General features: G+C 48.8%; 1 protein-coding gene across 2 annotated transcripts in view; it reads left to right on the top strand.

The window, feature by feature from the left end:
• Positions 1-21,014, top strand: part of LOC139693353 (uncharacterized) — a 112,943-nt gene extending 91,929 nt beyond the window's left edge. The window contains exon 2 of one of the 2 annotated variants that reach the window (XR_011702041.1): positions 17,598-17,622. Coding sequence is in view for 1 of the 2 variants with exons in the window: in XM_071591481.1 (XP_071447582.1) it covers positions 17,598-17,692 (95 nt within the window). In the remaining variant the exon portion in view is untranslated. Of the gene's footprint in view, positions 1-17,597 lie in introns of both variants that reach the window. The other variant, XM_071591481.1, reaches the window with a different exon arrangement.
• Positions 21,015-23,127: the final 2,113 nt, after the last annotated feature.

The following is a 23,127-nucleotide window of genomic DNA, read 5'->3' as shown; positions in this document are numbered from 1 at the left end:
CGCTTCCGAGTGGACGCATCGTCGTTCACACTGCCAGCCACGTGCTTTCGTTAGTCCACGGGAAGCGTGCTCGTTTGCTGTTCCCCGTTCGCTCCCGCTAAACATCGCGAGCGATTGCCGTGATCAGCGGAGGGCCGTGTTTTCCCGCCAATTTCTTCGGCCGCCCTTCCACCTGACGAGGGCGGACCCCTCCCCCCCCCCATCGCCCCCGACACGGGAAAGAGTGGAGGGGGAGGAGAGATTGTGCCGGCGCCTGAACCAACAGGGGGAGGGGGACCCTGATCAAGATTAAACCGGATTTTAATGTATACGTGTACACGTACATAAATGAGTGGGTCGCGGCAGTAAAGGGGTAGAGCGTTGGAATACTGACTGGAGGGCTCGGGTTCGATTCCCGGGCTAGGCACTCTGGTTACCTGCAGCTCCACCCAAGCTATGTGATTTTTCGGGTACCAGATCTTCTTGGGAAATCATAACCGGCACAGGGAAAGGCATTGCCCCCCTAACCGGATATGTGAATTTCACACGCCGTATAGGGCTTAGTACTGGCGAACTCTGCCATCACCTACCAAACCGACTTTCCGGTCGATAACTGTGTTTATGCATAAAAGAAAGAAGAGTATTGGCGTATAGGAATATGTGTATAAGTAGATGTAGCCATTATTTTCATTTGGTCTCAGTATACGTTGGATAGTCCAGTGGTTTGAGCTCTGGGTTTGTAATCGGGAGGTATGGTTCAAATTCACGTAAGGTTATCCCTAGCTTGGCCTAATCTTTGTGATTTTCCTGGGTACTTAATATTCCCAAGCAGTCACAGGCGGCTCACGAAGAATGTGATGTGAGCCGCCTTGCTTAATACCCTTGTTCACTACGCATGAATTTCATGCGTAGTGAACATATGTATAGGGCTTATTGTTTGCAATCAGTCAGCTCCCTCCTCATCTACATGTATTTAAACCATCAAGTTGATAACTGGATATTACGGTTTTGATATAGTAGATTTAGAGATTTTTGTTGAATTGACTGTAGAGTTTGATAAAAGAAGTGTGAAACCTAAATCTAAGGAATGCCATGCAAAACTAGGCTTGATGGCTGGCATTCATTCGAAAGTGGCCGCGCTTCCTTTGCAGCTTCAATGAAATTTTGCTCAAGTCACCGTATCCTAATCTGGTAAAATTAAAAATGAACTGCCACTAACGTGTGATGCATTCTACTGTTTCACTTGAAATGGATATTTTACTTGAGACCTCCAATTTAAATATTAAAGCAAGTCATTGGAGACGAGAGTTATTAGCGGTGGTCCTAATGAATTGAGGGCCATGTACGCAAATGACTAATAACTTGAGATTCGCAGACTTACAGATTCCTTGGTTGACCTCGGTGCCTTGTTCCACGCGGGAATATACATATAGTAAGTTCACACCTGACGATAATATGCTCGTATTGATTTTGACGCGCGGTTTGTTTTCGGAAACAATTTCCCGCCTTCTTCGTCCCAAACCCCTGCCCCGCCCCCCACCACACTCTATGGAGGGGGAAGGGGGGATTTCACGAACGGTAGCAGTCGTCAGGGGGGGGGTGAGGAGCGGAAAATGTCGTCTAAGGTCGACCGCTTTGCAACCCCCCTCCCTCCACCCCCCGCACCCAGATTCCGTCCTGCCGCCCGTGTGTGTCACGTGGGCCCCCTCGGTGAAGAATTCGCCGTATGACGAGAGACTTCCTCTATTTGCCTCCCCTTCATGTTTAAGGGTGGCCAAATAGGTGAGGTTTCTGGGGAAATCCAAAAAGGACGGAGAAAGTGGTCGGGGGAAACATGAAGGCGTGGTGGGATGTTGATTGCCGTTGGAGCGGAGGGAGAAAGAAGCCCGGGCGGAGGATTGCGGTCTTCCTCCCTCGATGGCATGGAAGCGGGCGGGAGTCGCAAAGACATAGTTTAGGGCAAAGGGAGAATGACTTCTCGCTATTTTTGGAATTAAAGAGTCATTAGGAACCGTGAATGAAAGTGGAGGGTGCTCAGTGGCTTTAAGCGGAATCGAACCCGGGCCCTGTGATCAATAGACCGGCGCTCTATCCACTGGACTACCACGCCGCTGTCCCCCTGCGAAAGAAATGGTAAATAGTGAGAAATAAAAGTAGAAGAGGAAAAATTCTTCCTCCTGCACGTGGAAAAATGTAAATTATCTGAAAGTATCACTAAATTATTCGTTGTGCTTGACTGTGCTTATCCAATAACCACCTCCATCAATAACACCTTTCCGCACTTGTGTGATTGGGGACGAAAAGTTCTCACGAAAATGGCGACGAGCCTTGTTCGGGAGGTTATGCTACTGAACTCAGGTGTGCTCATACTAATTATTGATTCGTTATGATCAAACGAACTGTATTTGAGCAACATTTACGCGAAATTAAATGGAATGAAAAAGTCCATTATTTAAAAAATTCTGTATGCGTGTCTGGGTGGTACGGAGATGAAGGGGCAATCAAGGCAATGAAGAGAAGGGCAATGGAGGCGAAGGGCTTGAGAAGAGTACAGGAGACACTTTTTAGTTTATGTGACACCACAGTGGGATAAGATGGTTAGGGATCCACATAATATTGGTAGATCAGAGCGCTCAGCATCGGTATAACCGAAAGAGTCTCCGGCAGGGACAGATTTAGAATTCTCCTCTTTTCTCCCTCGCACGATTCGCGGTCGCCAAGCAAAAGACGAGGTTCAATATCCCTGCAGCAACGATGATGGAAGACGTTATCACGGTGCGGCAATCCCACCTTTTAAGAAGGCGGTCGCAATCGCCCGCATCCACCATCCGAAGGGCCCAGCGACCGGGCAGCCCGGCCCGGCAGCTCGCACTGTCTCGCCCAGGTTTACGAGATAGAACAGAGAATTCGTATGCGTGGAACATGGAGGAGGCGCCATGCTATCATTTTCTAAAGTGAGTGAGCCGAGGCAAATATTAGCGAAGGTATTTTAGCGTTCTGCTGCTCTTGTATCGGCCAGGATTGTAGCCTCTGTTTCCTGGAGTCTTCCGGGAAATGGAAAAATCCTGCATTTACGCCCAAGTCCTCGCAGCTGTATAAATTAAAATATAAATTGCCAAAGTCCTCACTCGCGTTCCCTCCTTTCAGTAGCAGGATGTTACCTTTGACTGTATTTTTTAGCGCATCGATACTTCGTTCCGCACACATCTAAAAAAATACCGTTTCTGAAGTAATCCATAATTTATTGCTTTGTTTTATCGCTTCATTACTTGGTTATTTCGGCCGAAAGTTTCCCATCTCATTCAACTCCACGAATGTCTTGCATCACTTCCTGGTGCGCTTCCCTTCCCGCCAAGGAAAGCGTACGAAGGGCCGAAAATTACCTTTATTCCCCTGCTTATGTATCACGAAAGAGTTTTATTTTTTTGCCCACCTACGTACTTTGCTCATTCCACCAGAGTACCCGCAATCGTAGTTTCCACGCGTTTTCTCTTTGCATGGGTGCCTAAACCTCGAAGTATTGGAAGTGTTTTCTCAAAATGTCCTCGTGGTTGACATCGCCGATATACGAAGGAGGAGAACTTACTGGTCGCCGGGAGACCTTTCCCGAAAGCGGTGACTTCCGAGTGCACTCGGTCACGTTCTCTTCACGGGACTCATCACCCGAGAATGCCAACCCTCGATTTCACTTTCTTCGAGTGGGTTGTGCACGAATTCACATTCGTCATTTGGCGCGAAACACTATCAGTGCTGCCATCTGCTGTTATCCGTCGGGGGCGTATTGATTTACGATCGAGTATTAGGAGTGCTCCCGTGAACGGCGATTTAATTATTGCCCTTTGTCGTCAAACACGGGTACTTATTGAACCGCCCTCGTATCTTTCCCTACGCGCCACTCCTCCCGGCCACGCCTCCTCCTCCCGCCTGCGAAAATAAACCCATCGACCTTCGCCTTGCCTTACGGCGCCAATGGCACACCCCCAGTTGCTGCCCCCCTTTGTCCTTCCCCCGTCTCGCGGACCATCTTTCACAGCCACCAACCTTTCAACCCTCATCCGCACCGCCGACGAACAGCCCGGCGGCCGCGGCGGACGAGTGAGGTCAGCCGGCGGCCCTCTCTCGCCCGGAGGCCGAGCGGTGGTGGCCACGGAGGGAATCGAACGATTCAAAACCAGCGTGAATCATTTTCTGCTCATTGCAAAAGAGGGTTTGCGGAGTAGTTCTAGATTTCTAATATTATTGTCGAAAAGTTTAGAATATTCTAATGGCTGAGGCAGTGTTAATAAGGTACGTAAAATGGAAGTCATGGGATCTCGATTTTCATCGCAAGGGTTCGGGAGCCCTTAATGAAGTTTCTCTGCAGGTGAAAGGGGTTTTGAATACCTTAGAGATAGCGGTTAGAAATGGCTGTAGAAGATTTATTCTTATGTGTTGTTATTGGCAATCTTTTAAACCTTAATAAATAGCCGACATAAATTATCTAATATGGGCGACGGATGAACCCGTATGTCGTCACCAATATTCAATTCGCGCATCGGAGATATTTTCCAGCCTTCAAGGTGCGGGTCGTTGGAAATATCTCCGATAGTGAACCACGTCTACGTGTTGCCACCCCTGTTTCATCATGCCCCCCTGTTCCGTCATACAGTGCGGGTCGCTCGTCAGGATGTGCAGCATTTGGCGGTGGTCGATCCAACCTCAGGCTTGGCTTTTTATTTCATCTCCTTGGGGTGTCTCTGGCTGACACTCGACACTCGCCTCCCCTCGCCCTTGTCTTGCATTCGTAGCATTTCCTTCCTCTGCATCACCTGGTGCTTCCAATCTTCCTCTGCCGTTCACCGATCCACTATTACCATTCCGTTCCGTGCTCGTCTTCCTCTGCCGCCAATCGTCTTCCTCCCCGGCCGTCGTTCCCGCCCGCCCTCCTCCTTCCTCCTCGCCATCCGGCCTTCGCTCGGATTCAATTGCCGGCGCGCAATATCGTCATCGCGCCCCCCCCTCACTACCCCCTCCCTTTCTCTCTCTCTACCCGGGGGATCACGTCTGCCTCTCTTGTTTACACCCCCCTCCTCGAGTAGAGAAGTAGTAAAACCAGAGAAACCTCTCTCCTCTACTTTCCCCAGCCACTACTCGGGTGTCACTTCTCTGCGTCATCGGAGATTTAACTTTGGACGACATCCGGCGTTTCATTTTATTAATCTCTAAGGATCCGCGAGAGATCAGATTTAGAGGGATTTTCTGTGGTACTATCCGTTGATTGCGCGCGCGTTTGAGTATGTTTCATACTCTTCATTAATTGCGGTTCGATTCAGTTGATGTCATTAATTTTAAACTCTCGTCCTTTTGGTTATTGTTTGATGAAGCAATGCCTCGAAGGACGAGAGACTAACAATTCCAGATAGAAAGAAAAGAATGGCTCACTTTTCCCCGTCTATGAAAATATTTTGGTATTACTACGCAAATGTCGGCTTTCTGAGCAATCATTAGGCGCAGCAGTGTCGACCCTTGAACTTTCAACTTCCTGTTTTGAGGTGAACGTTGAGGTGCTCCTATTGAATGAAAAATGTTGTCCATTTCCGACTAGTAATGCACGCCCCGACATAATCCCTTGTACATTCGTTGGCATTATTACTTATATCGAGCGTCTTCCAACGAATAGCGAGCCGGAACATGCGAATATGTGTGTGGGGGGGGGGGGGACCGCGCTATTGGCAAAAGGGGCCCTCGGGTCTCGATTCGCGAGCACTCGCTCACTCGCCTCGCCGCCAAACCTGTTGGTGGTGGGCCGTGATCTTGTGAACCGTAAATGGTCTCGCCTCGAGAACCGGAGTATTCTAGTAATATAACGAGATAAGTAGCGGGATGAGCATTTCCCGTACAATGGTTCCCCTTCTCCCTACCGTAGTTATCGTTAATTTACGAGTGAGAGCGAGAGAGTTTACGAGAGGGAGATAAAGGTTCGTGATACCGTCCTAATTGGCCTCGTTTCGTCTCCCTTATCTCCGCTTCTCCGTTATCAAGTGAAAAGTGCCATCTCTCGTCGTCATCAGACAGCGTCGCGCTCTTCCAAGGGGAGCCATCACTTTAGAGGAAACACTTCGCGTGGTTCAGTAATGATCCCCCCCCCATCGGTAGAGACCGCGTTGGTGGGAATACATTGGCTATTTCTGATTGGGCCGTGAATGCAGACGTCAAACTTGCTGGATGTTTAATGACGGTAATAATTGGTACAGTATGAATTTTCAAGTTCATCATTTAATCATATGTTCTTTCTTCTCCTCCTTTTCGTCTTTAAGCCCCTCAATTTTTCGTTGAAGGTTTAAACCGTCCATTGAATCTTGTATTGGTTTGACCAAAACTTTGCTATGGTACCTGGTTTCTTTACTCTCGGAAACTTGCATCGAGGCTACAAAGTGTAGATCGGAGGCTTCTGAAGTTCGGGTGTGGAGAAGAATGGGTAAGGGAACTGAACGGGGATGACGACAGATGGATGAAGAGGTGGTTTTCGGAGCGTGGTTGGTCGGAAGGGCGGGAATGTCGGATGCGGGGCGTTTGAGGGACGGAGGCTGCGAGTATAGTTGGGTGTGCAAGTGTGAAGGAATGGGGGTGTGTCGGACGAAAATGTCACCCGAGAGACAACGCTGCGGCCGATGTAGGCCTGCCACAGGGGTGGGTCTTTTCTCATGGTTGGCAGAATATTCTTAATAATGATCACCCAATTCGTCCATCATTGATTGTCCAAATGATTCATGTTGTCATGGTACTCGGGACGCTATCTCCTCGTTCAGCCAGCCAGCCGCCCCGGATGCCGAATGTTCTCTCGGTGGCGGCCTCGTCTCCCCCCTCGCATTCCGCGCGCCCGTAGCCTTCGCGCGCTCCCTCCCGATGGACTCCCTTCCAGAAGCCACCCCCCCATCCCTCCCCCCCCCCCCGCCTCCCGGCGATGCGATTTCTATCATCCCTCCTCCACCCCTTAAGCACCCCCCTCCCCCTTCTCCCCCCCTTCAACGTCTTTCGCCGTGCGTTTGTTTTTTCCATTTTCAACATTTTTGGCACACATTCGAGCGAGTAGTTCTCTCCCTTCCTCACCGACTTGTCTCGCCGTATTGTCTTCTTTTTTTTTAAGGCCGTCGGGAAAAAAGGAAGCTAACGACGCGGCTACTACGCTGCGTGATTTTTGGCGCATGCGCAAGACCCTTTTGGCGCGAAAATCCGCGCGCGGTGACGAAACGCCGCGGCGGGAAGGGTGGAAAGAAGAAGGGGGGGGGGGGAGGGGGGGTCGGTCTTCTGCGTGCGTATTGATGGAGGCCAAGGGCGTTTGTGGTGCGGGCGGCGAAGGAGGCAGAGGGAAGACAAGTTGACACTGGTTTCGGGATTGCGCCTTCCGAGATGACCACGGCGTGGCCTCCGCGCTGAATAACCGGCGATTGATTGTACTGCTGCGATGCACGATGCTGGGCATCGCCGAGATTGTGATGCTAGTCCCCTCGGCATCCCCCATTCGCATCGCGTGTCCTGCAGTGTGCGCCTATGTGGATTGGCACGGTATATTCGATATTGATAATCGTTCAATGAACTCGCATCCGCCTCACTACTCGCTATTTTATAAATCCATCGAAGCTATTCGAAATGTGGTGTCGCCTCTCCCATTAAAACTTCTTGTGATAAAATGTACTGTATCCGACCGTACGAAGTTGCAAAATATTTCGTAATGAAGGTCGAGAACTGGCCCAGATGAGGCAATTTCGGACTTGGCGAGAAACCACAGCACCGTTAAAGTGGCTGCTCACCACTTAAGAGAAACGCCCATAGTCGCATTGGTGCGAGGGAATACAGGCGTGGCGTGGTGGCTGGCGAAGAAGAGGTCGAAGGAAAGATTTCCAGTGAGCTTAGCCCGTAGTAAGTGGTATTAATTAACCCACGATTCTGGCGAAGGGGAGAAGTTCGAAGCAGATATGGGTCATTCGTTTGCTAATAGGGGAGGAGTTGTAATGTCTCTCGGCCCCGTCCCTCTCTTCTCCTCGTGGATCGCCCGACGCTTACGCCGGCTGCTGCTAGCCCTTCTGATCCACGTCGATCTACAACAAAAACCCTGTCGACTTCCAAAGCGATCGATCCGTCGCAATGCGTGCGAGGCCATTCCGCGGTCGTGGCGGTTTTCGAGAGCGTCGAAGCCCCGGGAATCTGTTTGGAGTGGCGCCGGGGACACTGCCCGCTCGCCCTCAAAGCGGCCGAAAGTCACTCTCTGGTCGATTGACGTGAGACCTGCGACCTCGGGTGTGGCGCCTGCACTCGGCGGACAAACTCGCGTGTTTCCCTTTTCGAGAAAAGTATGACACGAGCGAGACATATAAAGCAAATCAGGGTATTCATTTGAAATTTTCTGGTAATTATTTGGTTAATTTAAACATAAAATTTCTTATTCTTTTGAACGTGTATTATCCGAAAAGAAGGCTGACTCTTTTGAAAAGTTGTCCAAAAGGCTATTACCGCCCAATGCCAGCCACGTTCCGGCGACGCCGATGACGTGACGCCTATGCCTCCGCATAGTAGGAGTTCCAATTAATCGAATGTGCTCCTTCGAGAAAGTCGCACCCCACGGAAGAAGAAGCGTTCGATCACTTCCTGCATGCGGTAATTTTCAACGCGTGGCGCCACTTATTTGCGATCGAAATGTCGCCGTAGAACAATGTTACTTGCCGAACGGGTCGTAAATTATCCAGCATTGAATCTGCCATTACTCTCTCGACGTTTTCGACTCGCACACGCAGAACGGTAGGCTAAGAGTAGTTGGGTGCAGTTCGCTGCTTTTTTTCAAACGAGGGAAATTTGTATACCTTGGTTTGGCCTTTAATTTAAAGCCGTGGGTAAGGCATGGGAAAGGAGATATTCTTGCAATCAGTATAGCAGTCATGATGCCACAGATTTCTCTCCTTTGAAGAGTTTAAATCCCGCAGAGCTCCCAATCGACTTGGGTCGAAAATAAAACTGTAAAGAGACGATGTGCCCCCATCTTCATTGTTGTTTGTCGATTCGATTAGCAATGGGCGAAATGAGGTGGGGGTGAATCGAGGGTTAATGTACATGTATACCCCTCCAATGTAAGTGAAGACGGTGGGAAAAATTATTATAGTGTGCGAATTTACTTTTAACAATTTGGTTCCGATTGTCTATCATCATTTACTGGTCAAGATACGTTTTTAATGAATCCACTTCCTAAGCAGTGCTGCCTTTCTGAGCTCCGTTTCGGATACTAAATTAATTCTCCCAAACCCTTAATTTGCGTCAACCATTCCTCAAAGCCCTTCCCTTCCACTCGGTCGAACTTCATGACTCCCTCATCCCCGACCAACCTGGCTATTCATTTCCTCCCTCTACTTCGATTGTCAATTTACTATTCTGCCCGCTATGTGTCGCAATATTCAACATTTCATTGATATTCCCATACGCCCAGCATCAATTAAAGTAAAATTGAAATTTATATTTTTCAAAATATAGAGGTCGTCCACGTGACAAACATAGTTATTAGTATAACGTAGCGCATGGCGGTGCACACACAAATGAGTTCCCCTCCCACCCTTGTGGCGGGGCTGACACACTGGGGGGACTCCTCCCCCCTCCCCGCGCCCCCCTCTCCCCAGCATCCCATTGCCCCCTCCTCCGTCGGGAACCAGTCGGCGGCCGGTTATATCTTGCGACTTGTTGCCACGCGTTTGGAGGCGTCATTTCCTCCTTACCCACAACCCTCCCTCCACTTTTCTCCTTTGCCATGCCTACTATTACTCTCCGCCCCCACCACCTTCGTCCCTCAGTCCAACTCTTTCTCTCTCTTGTCATTCGGAGCACGACTCGCTCCTCTTCGCGGGGGGGGGGGGGTGGCGGCCGAAGAGTGGAGTGGGCGCCCTAGATACGCGCCTCTGTGACCGAGGCGGGGGTGGATCCCATCTCCTCCCTCTTCAAGTCACGTCCCTTTCGGGTAGGAAGTGTCCGAGTGCCGTTGGGAATGGCGAGAGGTTATAAAAATAAATTGCGGGTGAATAAAAAGGATTGACCTCCTTCCCGCCAAAAATCTGCCATGGTTCCCGCTCTTTTCGCTCCCCGGCCAATCGGAGGCTACTTTTGCCGTGGCGGCCAACCAATTTGAAAGGGAGCCCTACTTTTGCTTTGGAATTCGCGGCGAGAGAGCTGGGCCGAGATAACGATTGTTTTAAATGTGTGGAGCATATTACGCTACTCGCAGATGAAGGTTGCGCCTCCCGAATTCGAATGGGCCGTCCGCATTCCTTGCACTTAATTGTGGCGGCTCCTTCGTCGTGACGCTGATTTCCGCGTGCCGGTACCTCGAAGCAGGTCCCGTATGTTATTGCGGGATGTGATATAATGCGTGTCTCATGGGGTAAATAGGAGTCACAACATAACCACAATATTATTTCAGTGAAACACGGCCATGGTTTTCGCGAAGGAATCCTTAAATTGGAGACCGGAGGGTTGACTCCTGAAAATAAGTCGTGGCTAACATCGCTGCATGCAGCTGGAAAGAACGAATATACATTAGTATGGAACAGTTGCTCGCAGGACGGCCCAAGGACCTATGTCTTCGAAGTATTGTTTGATGCTGCTACTGTGCTGTGTGGGGCTTGTGCAAAATGTATGTAATGCGTTTGGAGGGAAGTCTCCATCTCATTCTGTACGCGTTAACGTTTTACGGAATTTGATGCCTTTATTCATGTAAGAAAGATCCAATGGTTACAAAATATCCCTTGGAGGTGAAAATCTCGAGCGATAAAAGCTTTGACAAAATGAGCGTTTAATTCCGATGCGTGGGTCATGTTTTTCAAAAGTTAAAATTCAAAACCAAACTAAACCACGAATGAGCTAACAAGGCCAGAAAATGGCGTCCTGCAATTGTTTAAAATATTTATAGTAAGTAGTAGCTGTTACCTCGTAATGATTTATAACTAACGGCATGGACTGAATTTGAGGCCAGGGCCCGACGGGGGCCGCATCATGCGATGATGTCGTTGGAGTTGTAAAAGGAGGGATGGATGGGGGTAGGCGGCGGTCGCGCCACGCGCGGTGGCGCATGAAGTGAGTGGGCGAGCGAGTAGTGATTGTGACTGGTTGCAAAATAAACGGGGGGGGGGGGGTGGTTAGGGATGGAGCGGATGGGCCCCCCCTCCCCTTCCTTAGAGGACCTCCTCGCTTCAAGTGATCCAGACGCCAAGAACTTTATCTACCGAAATGATTTATTTTTTATATTTTTACGCGACCTCGATACACTTCATAATTAGCCAGGTCAACTCTGATAAAGAAGCTTGCAGATGACCCCACCCCCCCCTCCCCCCCGCGCGGCCTTGGGCGCTTGTGTGACGCTCATAACACGCGCTCGAATCAACACTCGAAACTGTCAGGTGTTTTCTTTGGGGCGCGTCTTCTACCGACGCTGAAATGCTTTTTACTTCCAAGCTCGCGCTCTCTCAAACGTCTAATCCTGATTTCACACTTATTTCAATATTTCCAAGAAATAATTTAGTTTTTAATGGGCAAAAGGTAGAACGGGTTTCATGTGGAACGAGCAAGTGGTTCTGGGTAATCGGAGGGAGTGGTCAACTTTGACCGTGTACATTTTGCTCGAGGGACCCCTTAAAAGTTGCATAAATTGGATCGCGTATGTTTAACGCTTGATGTTGTAAGTTTTTTAAGTTCTGGTGTGCCAAAGAAGTCGGGGCATTTAACTATTTGCTAAGGTTAAAGAGGGTGAGAAAGTTTTGACGAGAAGTGCCCGGCCCATCGATGTAAAGAAAATAACCAGTAAAACACTTGTGGTGCGTGTGTGTGGGGGGGGGGGGGGGTGAGAGCGAGGGCCCTTGGGTGTTGAGCACAGTGAATGTGCGCACATAATTGGCATGCTCGATGATTTTGGTTTTGAAACTATTGGGAAGATAAAATAAGCGGAAAGGAGAAAGGAAGGAGAGGGCTGGCTGGGCATAGGAGTACAGACGGTTGTTTGAAACAATTTCAAAGAAGGCAGGTGGAGTGGATGCGGGAGCGAACGATAAGGGATGAGAACAGCACCGCGTTAAGGGTAAAAATATTCGGGTCAAAATTAGTCTTTTGTTTCCACCCGCTGCCATACACCCTAGCGGTGGCTCGCTGGGTACTTGAAAAAATGGAATGCCTGTTGAATTGGAATAATTGAAGGCAGAAAGTATACTTATGGTTAAACACATAATATGGAGTTCACGGTGTCCATCGGAAATTTAACCTCACTCTGGAGAGGCAAGTGTAAATAGTAGTGTGAATGTATTTTTCGCCGGACGCGATAACTCGCGCAATACCCGCGTTTTAAATCTCAAGCGTGTGCCAATAGTAAGAGGCGCGCGAGGTCGAGATGTCGGTCGGAGAATGAATGACCAAACACCCCCCCCTCCACCCCATTCCCCCCCTCCACCCATTCCCCCCCTCCACCCATTCCCCCCCCTCCACCCATTCCCCCCCCTCCACCCATTCCCCCCCCCTCCACCAATCCCCCCCCACCCATTCCCCCCCCTCCACCCATTCCCCCCCTCCACCCATTCCCCCCTCCACCCATTCCCCCCTCCACCCATTCCCCCCCTCCACCCATTCCCCCCTCCACCCATTCCCCCCTCCACCCATTCCCCCCTCCACCCATTCCCCCCCTCCACCCATTCCCCCCCTCCACCCATTCCCCCCCTCCACCCATTCCCCCCTCCACCACATCCCCCCTCCACCACATCCCCCCTCCACCAAATTACCCCCACCCACCCCATTCCCCCCCACCCTACCCATTCCCCCCCACCCTACCAATTCCCCCCACCCTACCAATTCCCCCCACCCACCCCATTCCCCCCACCCACCCCATTCCCCCATTCCCATTATCCACCCCATCCCCCCCATCCCTCCCCCCCATCCCCCACTCCACCCCATCCGCCCCCCTCCTCGTGAAATCGGCGTGTGTACGCATCCTTCCCCCGCCCCTCTCTCGTCCCCACAAGGATGTTGAACAAGGATCCGCACTACTCCTTCCCTCAGTGTCTCTCGCCTCCCCCCTCCGCTTACTCCTCCTTCTGGGAACCTCTCTCCGACGTCGTGCTTCCCGGTGTCACTGTCGAACGCGAGCGCCGTTGTCATCGGGCCTAACGTGGGAAAAGTGCGCAGGGTACATCTGCGGGGCTGTATTGTCTTAAAAATGTGGATATATTTTTCGAAACAGAGGGGTGTTTTTCTTTCGCGATGGTTGGATCACTCTTTCAGTGTGAATTCACATTGATTAGTAATCTTTCGAAAAGGATTCCATATCTGATGGTTGACGGGAAAATTGGCCATTTCGTAAAGAAACCCAATGAGGAAAGGGTCACGGAATAACTCGAAGGCGTTGTCCGAAAGCGCGAATCCTCTCTGGCGCACGAATTCAAAGGAATGCGTGGGATGCTGCGAGAGTAGCATTTGACGGAGTGCTCCCCCGATGCGCTTCAGCTCAATGCGGCGAATTGGAAAAAGTCGCTTTACCTCGGACGCTTAATTGGCGGAAGCCCCACGGACAATACGAGATAGCAACTGCAGGGTTATAGATAGCAAAAATTCCACTTGCCACCCTCAGCGTCTAAAAAATAATTAGTTCTATTTAAATGCATGCTCTTCCACTAACCTTATGTGTTTTGCTTTAATAATCCATTCTTTCCGAATTACCTTATTAGTGCCTGTTCATCTGTTTTTAAGTTTCCCTTTCAGTCCCTCGGCCCTCTCCGCGGGGGCAAATTCCTGCTACCTGCAACGTTGGGTCGCATTCCCTGCCTTTTAGAGTCTCCTCGGGGGGTAGATTATTTTGTGGTGCATTTTCATGTGGTAGTGATGTTTCACATTCTTGCTTGTTGTGTCCTGGCTTGCGTGTTGTAGGATGGCTTTCGTGCTGCATCACGGGGTGCAGTTTTTTAGTTGTCTTGCGGTTTATGTGTTTGCATGAGTATTGGATGAAGGGATTTTTGCATGAGTGTGCGCGCTGCTGTGGGTGTAATTTTCCGTGTTGTTTTTTTTCACGTGGTATTGTTCCTTTTTACGGTTGGTGACCTAACACCCCCCGCCACACGCCCTTGCGGCGGCTTACGGGGTATTATGTAGATGTAGAAGCTTTCGGCCGGACATCGAGGGATCGAATTGCGGTCAAGGCGAATGATTGTTTACACTATGAAACGTTTGTATTTTGTTACAGCCCTGTTTAAAATTTTCAGATAAATACAAATGATTATAGCTTAACTTATGGCGGAGGGAAATAATCCCCGACATGGGGGAGGGAAATGATTTCATGGCACTGGTAAGCGAATTCACGGTGAGAAACTTGGGAAACTCTTGTTCCGAGTTGATCGATGTAAGGAATCCTCGTTCGAGAGCAACCCAAAGGAATCCCAAATCGAGAGCACTGCAGGAGAATGCATTGTGTGGGTCGTGTTGCACTTCAGGTATAGTTTGTTTACCCAGTACCCCCTGCCAAACAAAGCCTTTGTGGCTACTTCATTTCTTTGAAAACCAAATTCAATTTTTATATTATTTCACACTTATCTAGAAAATCCAAGTTCGTCAGCCATTTGAGTAAATCCCAATATTTAGGAGATGTAATTCATGGAAAACATAAGCTTAATACTGAACTTCTTTCGCCTCCCTTTCGTTTGCTGCCGTGGTCACTATTTACGTGCCACAACTTGATGAGTTCGCCGTTCGCATTTAAATATCTGTGCATCGCCCATCTTGACTTCTGGGGACAAGAGGTGGAGCATTCTTCCAAATGCATTGCCTGCAACCCAATCCTAACAATGGCCGCACACTGATATTACCATTTCTATTAATCAAATAGGTTACTATAACATCTAATTTCCACTTTAGTGATTCTCCTTTCCTTTTATTTCCTTGTGAGAAATCGAAATTTTGTGCTGGAAAGCCATTTGAACTTTTAATAGGGATATGCACACCCTAGGTAATTGCCTAGCCGTAGCGATCCCTTTTCGCCCGGGATAACTTGTCTATTAGACGTCTTGATGTCCCTGACGTGCCTTTCGAAGCAGCAACTTGTATTGCGTCCTCATGCACTTCGACCGGCAGATGGCCGAGAGCCCTTACATCATTACCATAAGTACCTACCATCACTGCCCCCGTATGCTTTGAGGTCGGGCACAACAGCTGTTGCTCTCGCGTCGTGGCTGTCCGCTTCTTATTTGCATTAGTAAATGACTCCTCCCGCCCTTCGGCTGGCGTCACGCCCGCATCCCGACACCCCCACCGCTCCATTCCTCCGAAACAGCTGACGATCCGGAAATGATGCTAATTAGCTCCCCGTGACTCATCAGCGATGGTGTCGCACCGTTTTCATTCACGGGCGGCGGGAAAAAGCTCTTGGTTTCCACGAGAAACCAAACAATTCTTCCTTTTTGTACGATTTTGTGCCGCTCTCCCGAGGAGAGGGTGAGGCAAGTCGGCTTTTGTGCGAACTTCGTCCCCACGCTGCTGTGAACCCTCGGGTTCCTCACGGAATCGACTCGCAACGGTACTCGCCGATTGCTTTCAAAATACGTCGGTGCTGTTGAATTATCGCGTCGTCGTGTCTTAGAAGGTCAAGAGTTAGCGTGACAGACGCCGTTACGACGGTGGCAATATGAATGTCTCCTCGCAGACCAAAATGAGGCGTTCCACGTGATTCCATTGGCGAGAAATGCACGTTGCTCCTTAAATAAGACTATCTTGCTCTTTAATTTTGCCTTGCAGTTTCTCAACGGTTAAATGAGACGGCATCGGCGTGGTATTATTTATCGCAACGCCATTTGATGATCGTTTAAACCTGAGAATGAGGAGCATTTTTTATCAAATTTTAATTATTTGCCGCATTCAACGGCAAATATTGCTCATTGTGGTATTGTTTCAAAAACGTTGCTCGCAATGATGAAAAGCAATTCCTAAGGATTTATATCCATTGGCTGGATGGATCGGATCCGTTCTTGAAGGGATTGGAAACATAATTAATACCTTAGGTGGTGTGAGGAGAAAGACGAAAGCGGTTGAAATCAAAGTAAAAAAAGGAGTTGGAAGGGATTAGTGTATAGGAAGTGGTCTCCGCCATGTTAATGGAGCCCCCTGGAGGCTGTCTCGCGTTCTCGATTGAGCGCCGAGCCAAGTTCCCCTTTCCCCCCGTGTGTGCATCGCACGTGTGTGCATCGCCCGTGTGTGCATCGTCGATGGAGCATCCCGGCGTGGCGTCGCGTCACGCTGCCCGAGCCCCGCTACCCGCGCGTGCCCGCCAACTTGGTTATCTTCGCTACGGAGAGAGGGTATCGCGGGAGCGCCCGACCACAGAGAGTCGGGCGGACATCTGCCGATCCACTTTCCCTCTCACCCCCGCGGCATCCGTCGCCCCCCAGCGGCCCCCGACCCCTGCGCTCCTCCCCGTCGCCATTCGCATGCATTTCGTCACACGAGAGAGGGTCTTCCGCGTTGTCCTTCGGTCGGTCCATTCGGTGGCGGCAACTAGTGTCGCTCCGACACCACCAGATGGCGCCGGTGCTCCATGTGTGTGCTCGGGGCCAGCCACTCCCGATCTCAGTCCACTGCGCGAGGGAAGGCGTCCCTCTCGCACTTGATCCTGATTTCGGAAATATTCTGAAATTTGGAGTGCACTTAATGACTAATTATCTGATCGCAGGGAAAGGAATTTTTTTTCTAAAATTCATCGTTTGTTTGCGCCATGTATTTCAAGTCGTCATCGCTCTCGTAATGCTAACCGTAAGGACTATTGTTGTATCGTGCAACTCGAAGACCCAAGCTGGGGGCAGCAGATCTTCGGGCGGCGAAAAATGTCCTCGGCTTCGTCATTATTCGCGCCCTTCTGGTTCTACGTCCTTCGCTGTTTCGTCCCCTGCGCCGTTTCGAAAAACGATCAGTCCACTCCTCTTTTCCGATTAAGGGATTAATGAATAAAGTCAATGTGAGACCTTCATTCGGTCTGAAATATTTTAACCTACGGAGAATGGTCTGTATAAACTGATATTCTATAGGATGTAGATTCGGCAAAATAATGACCTCGTAGATGAGGAAATGTCTAAGATACATGTATTACTCTTCATAAGAAAATTCAACGAAACGTAGGTACCACTGGCATCCGTCGATCCCCCGCCACCGTGCGGGTCATTCGCGTGGCCGGCGGAAAAAGCCGCTCGGGCCCGAACCAAATTCCAATCTAGTGCACGTTTCAATCACGTGTTCCTCTAGTACTTGAAAATGCTCACCTTATTATTTGCCTTTGACCGACTTGACTTGTGTTTTAATTGACCGATTTTGGATAACATGACCAGGTCGTTATTGATTGAAGCGATATTAATAAAAAATCCACTTTAATGTTCTGATGTTCATTCCAGAGCTATTAATTTTTGGTAGAAGTTTATGTATGTGAGCACTTAAAAATATGTAGATTTTATTATTTCTATATTTAGTGAAATCGTTAAGTTGATGAGATGTCGCTTTTACCGAATAAACATCACTTAATGGGTCTTCAAAGTAACTAAATTGACAGCTATGATCGTTTTTTTCTAATTTCTCCTCCTTTTAACTTTTTGCAGAATATTTTCGTCAGAGGAAGTCGTTGGCCGAGAAGACGGCGGAGGGGGCGGCGGCAGCGGAGGGGGAGGCGCTGGGGGCGGAGGACGGGCAGTGAGGCCTCCTCGACCTACCTCACCCTCCCTATCTACGCGCGCGGACCTGCCCTCGGGCGCCCCGGCGACTGCGGCCGAGGAGCCATGGGAAGAGACTCGGCCACCCCTCGGAGTGGGGCGAGGGTGTGCGGACCCCCCGCGGCGGTACCCCCGGAGGATCCGGGCCGGGTGGGCTCGAGGGCCGACGCGACTCGTCTTTGAAACCCTCTTGGCACACCTCCCGCCCTCCGCGTGATGTGCTGAGCACCGCCGCCGTGTGCTGCAGGGTGCGTGCTTCTACGCACCCTCTGCTTCTGCCACCACGCATGCCCACTGCACGCGTGCAGTTGCACTGGTTCCCTTTCCACTCAACATGAAAGACTGACTGTTAGAAAAACCATGTATGAGGCAATGAAACATGACGCGTCCTGTTAATAATGGAGAGGAGGCCATGAGTTGAAAAATCATGCCAAAAAGGCTGCCATGTCTAAATATTTCCGATGTGTATTATTTCGAAGCGCATTGCGTCTGGAAATCCTCCCTCGAATGGTTGGCTGCCTGGCGTCTTGTTCGCGTCGCCGTTCGTCCAAGTGGTGCACCAGAAGTGCGAACGCGGAGGAGCGGGGACGCCACGCGAGTGGCCGCCCCTCCTGAACGACGTGGTGGGCGAGTGGTTTTTTTCTTGGAAGAAAGCCCACCCGTGGACTGAACTTGGCGATGATGTCCACTTAAGACGATGAGACTTGAGTCGCGTGCTAGTCAGTATGTGACCCGAAGAGGATGCCTGGTTGGCTGCTGCTTGATGGTTCAACCGGCTCCACTTCTCTCTTGCCATTCACACCGTCTATATCGAACGTTGATTTAGATTTACTTTTTTAGGGATTCGGAATTTTTTCCTCTTGTTTTTGACTCTGTCGGGAGGGGACCAGGTTTGGGCCGAGTCGGCTTGCCCAGAAGGACCGCGTTCATTCTTCTCTCCGCCCACTTGATGTCATTTAAAAGAGTAATTTGTAAAAAGTGTTTGCGAATGTATGAATGTGTAAATTGTGTGTGTGTGCGTGTGTGCGTGTTTTCGTGGCGGAGCCGGTGTAGGGGGAGCAACCTGGCTCCCTTGATGCAGCTATGTTACCAAAGAGGATCGCTCGGGGACCCGGGGGATGGATTCGGTTTCCCCACTCGACACGACATTCGATCGAATGTGGCAGCACATCGCACTCACGCATACTGTAACCCTGGCCGCATTGAAAATGACCGTCCTTGGCGTACGGTGGGGCCAGACCGCCTCTCTTCTCACGCTCAACTCCCAAAGCCACGGTGCCGCTCGTACTCTTCCCGGGGACCAAAGTCCATGAAATAGCACATTTAGATGACGGAGAATTAAGTTACTTTTTCACGCAACCGATTTTTGCGGCGCCGCTGACGGCCAGGCTGACAACCGGGACTCGGATCGCCGTAAAGTTGTCAAGTTGTCAACTTTTAAGGAAGGGGGCGAGCAAAAACCTTCCGATCGCTGTCTGTCATTTGTTTGTCTGCCATTAAAACGCAGGCCCACGCAGGGGTCACGGCCGACGCGCTTCCTGCTGTCGGAGGTTCGAACACGGGGCACGCGAAGTCGAAACGTAAAACTGGATCCACGAAAGCATTGTTAAATAACTGACCCTCGTCCGAGGTGGGCGCGCGAGGAAAGACGGTGAAGGACGAGTGTCCCTAGACAACTCTCCCCCCTCCCCCTCCGGCGAAGGGGCGCGCGGTGAAGCAGTCCGCGTTGATTCTTTTCAAAAAATCTTCATTGACACTTGCGGCCCTTGGTAATTTCAGTCGGTCATTTCAATCAGTCGATTAGCACTTTGCTTTTTCACATTTTGAAATGATGCCACGAGTAGATTCTTAGGCGGTGTAGTTTGTGAGTAGGTCAAGTGGCACTGTGGCACCGAACCCGATGCTGGTACGGTGTGCCGGGGAACGGATCGTCATGATCCCCAGGAAAAAGAGCGTTCGGCCATTCACCGGTGGGCAGGATTTCAACATCTTAGTCTCAGCATTACAGGATTTGCCAGATCTTCGCAAAAGCCGTGGATGGCTCGGGGGAGAATGATAACAACAGTCTTGTGAGTCGACGGCAGCGTTATGGTCGATGAGGGCATTGGGTCGCGAAATTTCGGGTGTGAATAGGATGACCATCTGGCAACTGCACGTGCGCGCCCCTCACGTGATGGCGGGTTATAGGGTTATACTCTATCAGTGTTTCACTTCTAAGTGTGCAAGTTGGAGGTATCTTTGGCACTGAAGGGTGTTATGAAATTACTGTTGAACTTTTTGCACGTCTGCATGGTAATGCCAGGATTTCTTCGAGGCTATTACATGACCCCCATCTACCACTTTGCCATCGACCTGTAGCCTTGTAATCCATGGAATTGGAATGACCCTTTGCTAAATGCCGTCCGGGATTCCAGTCGGGACAAGAAGCGTTGAGCGGTGTAGGGCGTGCGTGCGGGTGTGGTTCCCTGCGAGCCAACCGAATGTGCTGCCACGGCGTGGGACAAGGAAATTCAGACTCCGACTCCTCCCCAGCATGCATTGGAAACACCAAAGACAATGGAAAAGAAGGATTCAAGATCCGAAGTAGTTTCATTAATCTTTGTGTATACTTTTTCTTGGAATTTGCCCTCCCGAAACATCAGACATTTTGCGTTTGAAAACTCTTGAACATATCTAATCTGTACATGCTGTCCTCCTGCTTTTTGAAATTAGATTCTGTCAGCGTTCCTTCGGTGCATGCTGCGAACGTGTTCCTTAACACGGGCCTCTCTAGGCCTGGATAAGGGCCATTCCTCATAGTTTTGGTGTGCTATTATCGTATGTGTTTTATTTGATGATCATCGTACGCATTGGTGGTATCTTTCACTTGAAAATCTAAACTATGTTTATGAAATTAATACGTTATTAACGCGAAAAATGCAACGTATGGCTAAAACATTTCATACCTAATGTTCACCTAATTACATATGAATTTCGAGGAGTGAGAATTGGTGTAAATATTTTGGATCCGATTCAAAATCATGTGTTCATTCTGGTCTTTTTTTAATGTTCTCAAATGTTTATTTTCTTCATTGTAATTGTCTAAAAGGTAAAAAAAGGTTTTTAAGAGCAACTTTACGTTTACGTAACTATGCATTTACGTTTGCGTATCTATAAATGTTTGTGGATTAAGCAAGCATCTAGTCTCACATGATTGTGCAGATCTCCCATAGTAATATATGTAGCTGTTAACGAGTTTGGTTGAGTTTAAAACTTGAGTTGATTAAACGTTTTGTACAAATGTTTTTAGAATAAAGTATTTATCAATATTTTAATAGATAGATAAAAATGTGTGTTATTGGAGTAATACCGACATGTGTTCCCTCTGTCTGCTTTTTCCCAATAGCACAACTGGAAGGGCTGCCCCCCCCCCCCCCCGCTTTGCATTTAATGTCGAATAAATGCAGTACCTAAATGCAATGTCTTCTTTTCTCCGCAGGCCGCACTAGGTCATAAGTATGGTAATAGTAAGCGAAGCATTGGTAATGGGATATGCTAAGTGAAAAGAGCAAATTCCGTAGTTAAAGGCGTGATATGGTGAAATTACGGCATAGTGATAAACAAATAATAGCACCTATCCTCTTTATATTGATTTGAACCACGTCAATCTTCGTTGTACCACGGCAACTTCATTCACCTGATGAAGATGTGGTGCATCGAAACTGACCGTGCATTAAATATCTAATGCAAAATTGCTATTAGTTGTCCATTATTTAGTGCAACGAGCAATTGGACGCTGCCCCACTTAACAATGTTTTAGTGCTAGTTTGTCAAATTCTTGTCACAAAATTGTTCTATTCAAAGATGATTCGCATATAAAATGGGGGAAGAATTTTAGGTTTATTTTGTGAAATATTTCCGTAGATCACAAGAATATACGCTAGTGTTCCATAATCCTCCAATCCTTGTTTCGAAAAAGTTGGCTGGATAACTATACGAATGTCATAATAAATTGAAGTTCAAATAAAAGATATAAACTTGGGGAATATTTTTCACAGAAATATAGTAGCAACCTGTTTTTTATAACAAAGTGAGTTTATACCCGGATGCTTTTCATTACAAAGCAATAACCATCCAGATGGCCAATGCGCCTTAGAAAAACCATTACTGCTCAGAAAAAATCATTTTGGGGTGGTGTGCACGGGTGATTTAAGTACATTATCGCGTACATTCAGTGTGTCCACCAATAGTAGTCGATTATTTATATTTGTTTGGCCAAATTGGTTCCTTTGATATCTCAAATATTTTTACGCATTAAGTGAGCCTCGAGAAATCATCGGTTCTAGAAAAAATCAAATGGTTTCAGCCCGATGTTCCAACTCCTGATATTTGCCCTCCATTTGCAAAACTAGCTTTAAATAATGATTTACAAATAAAATTCACAGCATGTACTTATGCCTACAATTAATAGTTCGAATCATCGGCATAGTGTGTGAAAAACACATTTTTGATGGTCCAGGTAGTATGTTATCACCTGTCGCGGATGAATTGATCCATGACTCTATTGTATAACTTTTTTTTAGCTCTATCTACTTACTATCTCTCATTACTTGTTGGTATCTAGACCTGAATAATGAATGAGTTCGTCGATTCAAGTTTTTTTACTGTTAATAATATCCTATGAAATGACCAACTTCACTAGAATCCTTTCAACCGGTTTTTTCTATAATATTGCCACCCCTCGTTGTTCCCGCCTGCTGCGGATGATTTTACGACTATTGCTCCGATAATTCTCGCCATCCCGCCCCCTCGGACAACCATAAACATCTATATTTCCTCTCTCCATCCCTAAAATCCCATCCAATCCATCTCACTGTGCATATTTTTCCTTGCGAAGATTTCGCTTGATGACGACACTGGTAACGTACCCTCTCCCGATGCTGGACACGACACACTTAGCGGGCCGCGTTCCGCAGGTATGCTGAAGTCTCTCGCACAAGTGGTCGAGATGTCTGCATCGTTGTGTACATATTCAAGGGGTTGTGGGTGCACTATATATCATATGTATCAAGTTTTAACGTACTGATGCAAATATTACACGCCGTATTTTGCCAAGTGTTGATGTTAAAATAAGTCATCCTTCTAGTTCCTGGAAATTCAATTTCATTACCCTTCGCTAATCTATTACTTTCCGGCGTTCATTTGAAATATTAATCGGATTGATTGAAATAATCCATCATTGACGACGACGTGCGGCGGGGGGCGTGGCCTCTTTGATCCCCCTCTGGAGCGCCGCACTGCCTCTCCCTCACGCCCTCCCTCTCCATCCGGGGGGGGGCACCAACCCTTCCCGCCCCCACCGCATGCGAGAAAGAGTGGGGCCATGGAGCGCGCTAGGGCACCAGTGTCGGAGATCGCGCTTTTGAAGGGGTTGAGGGAG

Source organism: Hetaerina americana, unplaced genomic scaffold (assembly GCF_022747635.1).
Source record: "Hetaerina americana unplaced genomic scaffold, ioHetAmer1.1.p SCAF_47, whole genome shotgun sequence".
Taxonomy (NCBI): Eukaryota; Metazoa; Arthropoda; class Insecta; order Odonata; family Calopterygidae; genus Hetaerina; species Hetaerina americana.
The sequence above is the reverse complement of the archived record's forward strand: the minus strand, read 5'-3'. Positions and strand labels throughout refer to the sequence as shown.